The sequence below is a fragment of the Pezoporus flaviventris genome, unplaced genomic scaffold, assembly GCF_033815535.1.
Source record: "Pezoporus flaviventris isolate CSIRO_AGI_PZ_B2104156 unplaced genomic scaffold, CSIRO_AGI_Pfla_v1 ptg000045l, whole genome shotgun sequence".
Lineage (NCBI taxonomy): Eukaryota > Metazoa > Chordata > Aves > Psittaciformes > Psittacidae > Pezoporus > Pezoporus flaviventris.
Window position 1 is genome coordinate 19,510,650 of NW_026892593.1, and position 12,309 is coordinate 19,522,958.

General features: G+C 39.2%; 1 protein-coding gene across 11 annotated transcripts in view; it reads left to right on the top strand.

Moving 5' to 3' along the window:
• Positions 1–12,309, top strand: part of CADPS2 (calcium dependent secretion activator 2) — a 308,797-nt gene that overhangs the window by 224,253 nt on the left and 72,235 nt on the right. For 7 of the 11 annotated variants that reach the window (XM_061467595.1, XM_061467600.1, XM_061467599.1 and 4 more), the window contains exon 17: positions 1,855–1,875. The exons of the other annotated variants lie outside the window; for them this stretch is intronic. In XM_061467595.1, coding sequence (XP_061323579.1) covers positions 1,855–1,875 — 21 coding nt within the window. The remainder of the gene's footprint in view (positions 1–1,854; positions 1,876–12,309) is intronic. 11 annotated transcript variants of the gene reach the window in all.

Consider the following 12,309-nt stretch of genomic DNA (forward strand, 5'->3'; position numbering starts at 1 on the left):
CATCTGTTATTCTTCTTTAAGCACAGAAAGCTTGAGATACACCTGTACAGATATATTCAGAAGACAGTGTGTCTGCATCTCTATAACTGAATTACTGGAGGTAGTTTCAGTTAACAGGAAAACATATGAAAGATGAGTTCTGCTTTAAAACAATCCAATTTTATGCATATTATGTTTTTTTAATAGCATGTATGTATTTCTAACAATGCACTAGAAGAACCAGAGTTATCATAGCAGAAAAACGAAGAAGCCTCATGTTTAACAGTATTATACAGCCAACTTTTTTTTGTTTTTCCATTTCTTCTCAAACTCTCTGAAAAACACGAGTTAACCGATCTCACAAGTGATTAACGAAAAACCCATCTCATCACTATAGCAACCAGTATTATATCATGGGAGTAACAACATGAAACCATCTTAGTAACCAGTTTATCATAATTAATTATGATATCATGTTGTGTTAAAGAAAGAAGGATGAATATTAAATCTATTCTGGAAAATGAAAACGCAAAAATAACTGGTTTTGTTAGCTTTTATCTTTCTCTATTCATAAAGGGGATTTTTTAAGTGTTCTGTATTTCAGACTTTTAGCAAACCTGTTAAAATAATGGGTATAAAAATAGAAAGATTTTTAAAAGATTACAAAAGTATACAAAGGGTATCTAATTTCACTGCGACTAAATTGAATTGGAAAAGTTTTTTACAGTGGTGTAAATACATCTTTGTCCAAGATTTTTTTTACTGTTTTCTAAAGAAGTGTGACAGTTCCACTGCAAGCAGCAAAACTGACATTCTAAAATGTGCACACTGTTAACACTGCAATAAGCTGGAACAGCACATAAAACTGCTCTCCATCCCATGGCATATTTTGACTTGCAAATTTCTGTTTGGATTTATTGTCTTTTGATTTAAACATAACTAGATTCATGCAAGTAGTTATGCTCATGTAATAGAAAACCCAATGCACAACAGGTAATTCCGTATATAAATGTACTATTTCTCAACAAGAAATATGTTAAGTACTGTTTGAAATTGAAGGCTCCAGCATCATAACATCAAAACATTTAAAACATTGGTCTTCAGTAGCAATAAGACCTGTACTGGTCTCTTTCTATACTCTGGTCATATACAAATATGTTACACTTTTATCAGTATAAATGTAATAGTTTTCAGCAATAGGTTCCATTCTGCTGTGTTGGGTTTATGGGAGCATTATTGTATCTGTGTACTAAAATTACATTCTTCTCTTGAAAGCAATTCATGTTTGTGTTTGCATTAATTGCTTGCTCCTCAAATTACATACAAAAAGCATATAGTCATCATCTTCATAACATTACTGATATCGGCAAATGTAATTGTTATACATTTGGGAATTTTGTCCTGTAAGTATTTCTTCAGTGAACAACAGAAGATATCATATCATATTAGTCAGTCAGAATGCAACTATCACGATAATATCAGCTACAGACCAGTAATCACTACCTAAGAAGTAGACATGCAAAGAAGGCTCTAACAAAAATTCTTATATTCTTACTTTTTTATCTTCTTTTACTGTTATTTATGTTTCTAAATTCTCAGGCACAATATGCAAACTCAGCCAATGAGCTTGAAATACAGACTACACAGGACTAGTAAATATAAATATACTACCTGAAAACACACCATTTCTCCTTTAGCTGACAAAACACATCACTTGTGTGACCTGACTGTCAGGACATTTACTGCTATAGTCAAGATTTTAAAAACATTTTAACACCTTATTTGGTATCTGTTCTTCTCTAATAAAATTTAAATAGTTATATTTCTGTAATGATGTTTTTCTTCTTTTTTCTTTTTTTTTTTTTTTATACTCAGCAACAGCAGAAAAGGACACAGGTGATTACTATTTCTGTGCATGTCTGCATGTATTACAGATGTAGTGTGTTGTGTCTGTTATTTTATTATTTTTGTTGATTTCAGCAATACCAAGCTATTGACCAGAGCACGTACGAATGTTAAAATTCATTTTGCTGTAGTCCATGCATTCTTCATTTACACTGATATTTAACTATGATGTGCATAATTATTAGCAAGTTAGCTGATTTTGTATTTTGGAATATAATGCAATTGTGGTTTCTGTGAGATAGGTATAACTGAGTGATGAAGGTTGGCTTTTAAATTCAAAATCAGTTTGTGAATTTGCAGAAATGTAATTTCATAGTCATCAGAAAAAAAAAACACCTGTTTCTTAATGGGACTGCTGAAATTATTGATGAAGGTCTTGGTAGGAGAACTCATTTTATTAAGCTGGTTTTAGAGTTCTCTGATATAGCTTTGTTTAGTGATACATTTATTTTCCTAGAGCAGCTGAAGGTTGGGAGGATGGTAGTTCTTCGTGTTACTTATTTCATGAAACAGTTTTGGTATATATTCTTCAGTAGTGCAGAGAGGGGGTTTGAGTGTTTATATCTCGATATTTAACAGAGTGATCATAAAAAGAGCATGGCTGAAGTATTTGTGCCTGAGCAGTACTGGCTGCATAGAAGTATGAGAGACTGTGCATATATATGTATGTATATATAGATACAGTATGAAATAGATGCGTACACTACTTTGTCTTACCCTTTTTAAAGACTTACCTACAGACCAAGTGGAAGCCTGATCTTGATGCTGTGTGGGCCTTCCACGAATAATATCAACCAGAGTTGCGGGAAGAGGCATTGAGTTGGTAGTATTCTCAGGATGAAATAATTTTCCATCTGGAAAGACAAACTGGTGTGACAACTATAAAGGTTGCATAGAAATAGTTCAAAGTGGTGTGCCTTGCCAATGAGGGGCTTGGAGGGATGGTCCATTTTTTGAGGGACAGCTTCTTTAGCCAGTAAACAAGAAAAAAGTACTAGCCAATTATAAAAACTACTTTTTACAACTGTTCATAACTGAAGATTAAAAAAAATTCCGTTGGTTCCCAAAGCTTTTACTGGTTTTCATTTGAAAGCTCTAAATGCCCTGGAAAGAGAAGAGCTCAGGTTGGAACTGTTAAAAAAGAGAGCAGGCGATGCACTGATTGTATGGGTATTCATGCCACAACTTGTTAGGGGGAGTTGTTAGGAGCTCACATTGATTAGGTTATCTGCCAGCCCGCTCTGATCAACAAGGAAAAGTTCGTTAAGCAAGTGCTTCAGAGCACTTGGAGGCTCCTTCAACAATTTCTCTGTGAAAAGACCTATCTCCCTGCTAGGTAAGATAACTAAAGCTAGATAGCACAAATATTCCGTTTACTATTCTTACACCTGTAGGTATTGAAGAAAATATCTTCTCAAATTAGAAGTTTAGAAAAATGTTGAAATTAATTTTTAAAATGAAAAAAACTAATTTCAGAGTTTGTGTCCTTTTGACCCTTGCACTCTAAAGCCTCAGCTGGACACTTTTATATAATGAGTATCACCTCAACTACAAATATTCCTTCCGCCCCATACTTGCTATTTTTATTTTTTCTCAGGCTCATTATGTCAGAAGTACAGACCACTGAACACATGACATACAGTTACAAGCACAGGGGAAAAAAAAGAACAAAGGAAAAAATTAGTTTACCTGATTTCAGTCATTTTACATTAGGTTTATGCATGCTTTGAAAGAAACTATTGCCATGTTCTTAAAATAGGATAGCAAAACTGACCCTTAAGTGTCTGACAAATACTTATACTGCAGAATGGATGAGAAGAAAGCCTATCACATACAGTGAGTAAATGGAAATTCACTGTGTGAGTTAGGTGAAACTAGAGGTTTATAGGCTTATAAGAGGTATATAGAATTATGGGGTTTATAAGAGGTATATAGGCTTAAAGGTATATAGTGTTTGTAATTTAACTGCTTAATCAAATTAAGCTTCTGACTGAAAATGCAACTGAAAATTAATCAGAAACTCAGAAAAATTAATTTTATTGAAAGGAGTCAATAGACTGTGTTCCCCCAGAATTTTGTGCCTTATTGAACCCATTTCTCTGACGCAAAAGATGAAGCAGCTGAAAGGAATCCATATAAAATTATGTTTTAGCCTGTCTAGCAGGACCAAATCCTGCTCCTCTTTGTGTCACTAACTAAACTCCTACAGATTTCATCATAAACTTGATGTACAATAGGCTTGTCCCTAATACTATATATTGCATTGTTGTGGAAAATGGGGAAATGCTATTTCTTGATCATGATTATTTACCCTTTAGCTTCTGCTTTAGATACTGTATAGAGAATCCTGAATTGCAGGAGTGTCCTTCTTAGGTAGTACAGAGGTGAACATGCAAATTCTTTTTGTTGTGAGAATCCTTTATCAGCAGTGTGGTTGCCTGGTTCCCAGGTCTATTCCCCGAGTGCTCTCATTTTCGCAAGCTCAATTGAACAAGACTGAATGCTTTCCCAAAGACAGTGGTTACTTTCCTAATGGCAGACACGGTGGTATAAGCAGCACTTGCATCAACAGAATTTGTTTGCAGTTGGGATGACATTTTATTTAGCACTTCAGTGTCATTATATTATTATGAATATAGAACAGCTTTTTTCAATAAAAATTACAGTTGCAATGACAATTATACAGGGTTCAGCATGTCATTGCTTACAACATGTACGGCTAAAATTCTCATGGAGTAGCTAATCTGTTCACTCAGTATAATTGCCATTTTGAAGAGAATGGCAACAAACCTACTATTATAATTTTGAACTGTGTCTAAGAACTCTCATATAATGCCCTTGTAGTTTGCAGCAAGGCTTTATAATTTGTCAAGGAGATGATCACAGAATCAATATGTGAAAATCTCTTTTTAAGTATAAACCATTTTCATCACAACACATGCTACCTTTGAGATTTCTCTGCCTGAAAGTGCTTTTAAGATCATGTTGTGTATGGCATATTTTCCTGTCTTATTCAATATTTAACTTGAGTTAACTCTTCCTATTGATAATGTTGAACATAACAAGACCTGCTAAATTCTGAAGCCATCAACAAACAGCATTCTTCAGATGCATTTTGTATAGCCTCCATTGAACAGCTTCTAGAAATCTACATGCCTCCCTCACCTGTTTTCTCTCTTTCAAAAACAATGGCCTTCCTTATAAGAATTCATATTTTTACTTATATTTTATACATGTCCATTAATACACACAGACAATAAAAAAAATTCTTATTCCTTCTCAGAAATTAGTGGTTTACCCCATTTAAATTTGTTTGAAATATGAATGGCTGAGGAGTAATGTATTCTGCTTGTGCTGTTGTCATTTCCTAAAATAGGTGATAGCGGCTTACATATAAATACATTTTTCAGCACAAGGGCATTACCTTGCTCTGGAGAAATAAAGGGACTGGGTTAGAGATTGAAGTGGTAAATGGCTGTGAAGCAAACAGGGCTGAATCTGTCATTGTTCCTAGATATTCTTTCTGAGGCAATAGATTATAAAAATTTAAATTATTAAGCAGTCTGTCTTTTAACTCACTCTCTTTAAAAGTCTGTAGTAACAGAATATACTGGGTTCCTTCTGCCAAACAGTTTTAATAAAAGGAATGAGAATAAATTTGATTAAAATCAGAGCAAATAGTTACTGTGTAGCGTGCAATTGCTCAAAGACAAATCACAGTTGTCATCCCAATATTTATTTCTATCAGACAGGCTGCCAAAGGCTGAATAACTGTTAACTCCATACAATAGAAGGTCAGGAGCAACTCAACAGTTTGCGTTTTTTTAAAGGACATCGATCGTTAACATACTTATTACATACAAGTTTCTAAAGGAAAGGTAGTATGTAAATGCCCTCAAGGCTCAGAAGGATCTATCAGACTTAAAAAGAAGAACCCTACAAACATTATTGAAATTCAGAAGACAAGTGGAGAGAGTTATTGTACCTGGAGAGGACGTGATTAAAGCTCTCCATGCATGTTCATTTCACTGAACAAACAAAAACGAATGAGTTGCGCAGCAGCATAGCACCTTCTTGGTCTCTGTTTGTTACACAGCTAAACAGAAAGAGGAGGATATGGGCAAATATCCCTCATGTCAACTTTGAAGCAGAGGGCTGGGAAAAAAAAAACAACCTGGATTGTTGGGTCCACATCGTGGTACTTCATAAACATACATTAGGTCTTAACAGCTGGGCTGTCTTTGTCACTGCTCTTCCCTTTTTCCAACCCCTGCTTTATCCATGTGAAAGCCATTTCAAGTCCTGATTGCTCTACAGGTGTAGGAATCAACTTACAGTCAAACTAGTTTCTAGTTTTTAACATGCTAATCTAGTTCTGTAACCCTAATTAAGGAAGTTTAGTTCCCTCCTTCATAGCATTTCATCATCACCCTATGATGCATTTTTAGACAAGTGGTTTATGCTCATTGAAATTAGACTTTCATCACCTTGTCTCAGAGTTTTAGCTTCCTATTCTTCATTTTTATCATCTTATCATCTCTATTAAAATCTGAATTCCGCCTTCTTGAGCATCACTGACAAGAACTGTGCAGTCATCCCCACTAGATGCCTTGCACAGTACTACCAGTACTATTATAACAGGACTGCTTGATCTAATATATAATAGAATCATAGAATCATAGAATAGTTAGGGTTGGAACAGACCTTAAGATCATCAAGTTCCAACCCCCCCACCATGGGCAGGGACACCTCACACTAAACCATGTCACCCAAGACTCTGTCCAAGCTGGCCTTGAACACCGCCAGGGATGAAGAATTCACAACTTCCCTGGGCAACCCATTCCAGTGCCTCACCACCCTCACAGTAAAGAACTTCTTCCTTATACCCAGTCTAAACTTCCCCTGTTCAAGTTTGAACCCGTTACCCCTTGTCCTGTCTCTGCAGTCCCTAATGAATAGTCCCTCCCCAGCATCCTTATAGCTCCCCTTCAGATACTGGAAGGCTGCTATGAGGTCTCCACGCAGCCTTCTCTTCTCCAGGCTGAGCAGCCCCAACTTCCTCAACCTGTCTTTATCCGGGAGGTGCTCCAGTCCCCTGATTATCATCGTAGCCCTCCTCTGGACTTGTTCCAACAGTTCCATGTCCTTTTTATGTTGAGGACACCAGAACTGCACACAATACTCCAAGTGAGGTCTCATGAGAGCAGAGCAGAGGGGCAGGATCACCTCCTTTGACCTGCTGGTCACGCTGCTTTTGATGCAGCCCAGGATACGGTTGGCTTTCTGGGCTGAGAGCACACACTGAAGCTGGCTCATGTTCATTTTCTCATCAATGAGCACCTCCAAATCCTTCTCCACAGGGCTGCTCTGAATCTCTTCTCTGCCCAACCTGTAGCTGTGCCTGGGATTGCTCCAACCCAGGTGGAGGACCTTGCACTTGGCATGGTTAAACTTCATGAGGTTGGCATCAGCCCACCTCACAAGCGTGTCAAGGTCCCTCTGGATGGCATTCCTTCTCTCCACCGTATCAACTGAACCACACAGCTTGGTGTCATTGGCAAACTTGCTGAGGGCACACTCAATCCCACTGTCCATGTCAGCGACAAAGATGTTGAACAAGACCGGTCCCAACACCAATCCCTGAGGGACACCACTTGTTACTGGTCTCCAGCTGGACATTGAGCCATTGACCACAACTCCTTGCATGCGGCCATCCAGCCAGTTCTTTATCCACCAAGTGGTCCATCCATCAAATTGATGCCTCTCCAATTTAGAGACAAGGATGTCGTGTGGGACAATGTTGAACACTTTGCACAAGTCCAGGTAGATGACATCAACTGCTCTACCCCTTTCCATCAGTTCTGTAGCCCCATCATAGAAGGCCACCAAACTGGTCAGGCAGGATTTCCCCTTAGTGAAGCCATGCTGGCTGTCACCAAGCACCTTGTTGATTTTCATGTGCCTTAGCATGCCTTCCAGGAGAATCTGCTCCAAGATTTTGCCAGGCACAGAGGTGAGACTGACTGGTCTGTAGTTCCCCGAGTCATCCATTTTCCCCTTCTTGAAAATGGGGGTTATATTTCCCTTTTTCCAGTCATCGGGAACTTCACCTGACTGCCATGATTTTTCAAATATGATGGCCAGTGGCTTAGCAACTTCATTCACCAGCTCCTTCAGGACCTGCGGATGAATTTCATCAGGTCCCATGAACATGTGTACATTTAGGTTCTTAAGATGGTCTCAAACCAGATCCTCTCCTACAGTGGGCCCAAGGTCTCTTCATTCTCACAGTCCCTGCGTCTGCTTTCCAAGGCTTGGGTGGTGTGGTCAGAGAATTTGCCAGTGAAGACTGAGGAGAGTTCTCCTGATGGCTTTTGGAGAGGGCCCATGTTGTCCCTAGTCTGTCTTTTATTTGCAATGTACCTATAGAATCCCTTCCTGTTATCTTTCACATCCCTAGCCAAGTTTAATTCTAACTATCCTGAGGATCTCAAATTCAACCATCTCGTGATCACTACAACCAAGGCTGCCCTGGAGCATCACATTTCCAACCAGCCCTTCCCTGTTGGTGAGCACGAGGTCAAGCATGGCACCTCTCCCTGTCGGCTCCTCTATTACTTGCAGAAGGAAGTTGTCTTCCATGCAATCGAGGAACCTCCTGCATTGCTTGTGCCGGGCCTTACCGTCCTTCCAACAGATGTCAGAGTTGTTGAAGTCCCCCATGAGAACAAGGCCCTGCGAGCATGAGGCTTTTCCTATCTGTCTATAAAGTGCTTCATCCACAGAGTCTCCTTGATCCGGCGGTCTGTAACAGATCCCCATTGTAATGTCTCCCATTGCTGTTCTCCCTTTAACCCTGACCCACAAACTCTCTGTTGACAGCTCACCTGTCCCCAGACAGAGTTCCATACTCTCCAGCCTATCCCTTACATAAAGTGCAACTCCCCCTCCCCACCCTCTGGGCCTGTCTCTTCTAAAGAGCCTGTAACCTTCCATTCCAACACTCCAGTCGTAGGAGCCATCCCACCATGTTTCTGTGATACCTATTATATCACACCCCCATAGGCATACACACATCTCTAATTCCTCTGGAATCTCTCTACATTGCTCCACGCATTTCTTATAGGTGCTGGAAATTGACTGGGTGTGTTGGGATGGAATGATGCCCCCCTCCCCCAACACATCTTGTTTAGAGCTTCCTTGCCCAATCCTGCAAGCCTCCTACCAAAATCGCTCTTCCCTAGACCAGCTCCACCAGCCCCTAGTAGACCTGGCCTCCCGAATTGAATCCCATGTTCTAAATACCCAAACCCCTGACTCTGGCACCACCCTTCCAACCATTTATTAACCTGGCCGATCCTCCTAGCCTTTTAAAGTCCTCCCCTTTATCCTGGAGAATTGACGAAAAGACAATCTGAGCTCCAGGGCCCCTAACCACCTCTCCCAGGGCTCTGTAGTCCTTCTTTATGTTCCCCAGGCTGCTGCTATCTATATCCCTGGCACCCGCATGTATCACCAGAAGTGGGTAATAGTCAGTGGGACTTACTAGAGCAGGCAGCCTCTCTGCCACATCCCTGATCCAAGCCTGTGGTAGGCAACACACCTCCCTTGAGACTGGGTCAGGCCGACAAATGGGTGTCTCTGTCCCTTTCAATGTAGAGTCCCCTACTACTATGACCTGCCTCCTTTTCCTGGCAGCACCAGTAGTGATCTCCTTTACCAGTGCATCAGCCGGTTGCTCCTGGTGCAAGTGTCTTTCCTTGTTAGCCCCCTGCAGGACAGCAAAGCAGTTCTGGATGGGGACAACAGATTTAGGAGGAAGCCCCTTGCTTTTAATTGTCGTCTTCCTTTTTGTGTTGGTTGCTTTTGTTACTATTTCCCAGCTTCCTGGGTTAGCAGCCTCCTTCTTTCCTCCATGGGCTGCAGTGGACTCCCGAGGCCCCTGCACAATTTTGGCCTGGAGCAAGCAGTCCTGCTTCCTCTCAGCTTCCCTGACATCTTTTAGCCTATTGGCAGTGTCCCACAGCTCAGCCACCTGCTGCAGGAGGACCTCCACCAGGGCACATATTGAGGAACACTTGTCTTTTGATGTCTGTATTATGCTTGTGGTACACAGCCATTCTGTGAAAAGCCAATTCAACTCAGTCTTCAGAGTTTTGATCATTTCCAACTGATGAGTTCCCAGTTTATAGCAAATGTTCATTGCTGTTCATGTGTCAAAATGTGTTGCCCTCCTTTTTAAAGTATTAAATTGTGCTTCTCTTTCTCATTCTTTGGAATTATCCAATACTTGTTACTGCATTTTGACCCTGCTGTCTATTGCTAGTGTTTTACACCATTGTTATAAATGCACTCCTAATATTTATTCTGAAGTCAATGGTGAAAATATCAAGGAAGCTCAGCCCTAAAATGGATCTTCAAGGAATTTCTCAAGAAGCCTTTTTTGCTCGTTCTCGTTACCTATTGTCCTTCTCTTGAGGCAGCTTCTTTATCCAATACATTGTTTCTTTTTTAATCCTCATTTTCTTCTGCTTAACTGGTAGTTTTCCCAGGAGGCACAGTATCCAATACTTTATTAAAGTCAGAATAATTGAGATCTGATGAATTTCTTTTATAAGAAAATATCCTATAAGGAAAAGCTACTGCACAAGTCTAGTGAAAATCTGTGTTACATTTTACTGTTTTCTGTTCATCTTAGGTCCTCAATTAGTTGTTTCTTCAAAATCTGTTTTAGTTAATAACTGTCAACATCATTTTTCCCTCTTCGTTTCCTGCTGGCATTAGATTTGTTATTGTCATCTTTCAGTAACTCCCTAAAATTTGGATTTAGATTTTTAAAAAACATTACTAAGTCTGCACTTTCAGGTTTCAGTTTTCTGTCAGTTTAGTATGTCAGATGTGTTCATTTGTGGAGCCCTCCAGTTTACCATATTTGTTACCTCTGAGTTTTATTCCATAGAACAGGAAGAGCTGAGAACATTAGCTGTTTCCCTTTTGAAGAGAAATTAGACATGAGGGACAGGAAGAAAAATTCCAACTGCTTGTGTCTGTGTTTCCAAAACCAGAATTGAAAGAATGATAAATTAAATGCCTCTGATCTGATCAGCAATTAAAAATGGAGATTTCTTTTCACCTCTGCCTTTCTTCTGTTGCTTTTCTTTTCAGATTTTTGTTTTTTTTCATTTTTTTTAATGGATTTTTGTTCCTTGAGTGAATTTTCCCTAATTTAAAAAAAAAAACAACAAAGTAGGCAAAACAAAATAAGAGCCAAAACCTACCAGTGATTGTCCCATGAAAGTAATATCATTGAATACTATGACAAATGTTAAAAAACTGAAGACCCACTTTATAAAATGATATAGAGTAGAATTTCTCTACATAGGTGATAATGGTAATTAATTTTCAATATTTTTTTTTTTTTCGTCCCCAGAGTATTTTTTTTGTCCCCAGAATTTAAAATCCTGTTGAATTCATAGAAAGCAATTGTGGAAAGACTTGTTTCAATTCCATAGTTAAAGCTAAATGCCATTATTTATATAAGGCTAGTATATACATATTTTTTTTAATTACAAGAATATAGGATGTCCTCCCAGATGTCCACTCCTTACTTTTTCATGCAGAATTAATTCTGTGAGAATTTACAAGAAAATCCACCACTGTAGCTCCCAGCAGCAGCAAATTATTATCTATGGGAGGATTTTCTGAGTTTTGGATTAACTCTGCACAGTCAGTTCAGGTCTAGTAGCACATATTAGCTCTAGTTTATTGATGTTTATACTGCTTTTGATGCAAGTCTAGATGCAATCTTGCTGGTTTCATATGTCAAAAAAAAATCTGGATTGATGGGCTCTAGTGGAGAAGAGTTGGCTTCATACAGGCCAAATTATGATGTGTCTGTATTATGAAATTATATTATGGCCTGCTTTACTGCAAGGCTTCCCTGTCATCCCCTCTGCATCAGTATGAGTTCACTCTCGGGCTTCTCTTTAGAGTGAATCAGTCAGATTTCTTGGCAAGAGAGCTGGTATAGAATAAACGGTAGCTCAGTTAGGCTCCATGCACTATAACTGGACTTGGAAAGAAGTAAGATTGATTTAGCTCTCTCTGTTCAATATCCAAACGGGCAATATTCCTCCAGAAACTCCAGAATTTGTTCAGGCCATGCACCGCTGTGTGTGCGGCACATCCTGGAAGGAGTTTGACAGCCAACAGACATTGCGTTATCTGCCCTCCTGTGGGTCTAATTCTGGCACATGCATAGAAATAAATTAGTTGATGGTCAGACACCTCCATTAGTAGGCATCGTGCACTATCTCCAGGCTTTAATGCTGGTAGCATTAATGTTAAGTGGCGTAACAGCTGAGTGCAGCCAGCAATCAGAGCAACAGTGCCAATAAAAATTAAAACAAATGCCACTTGTGTTAC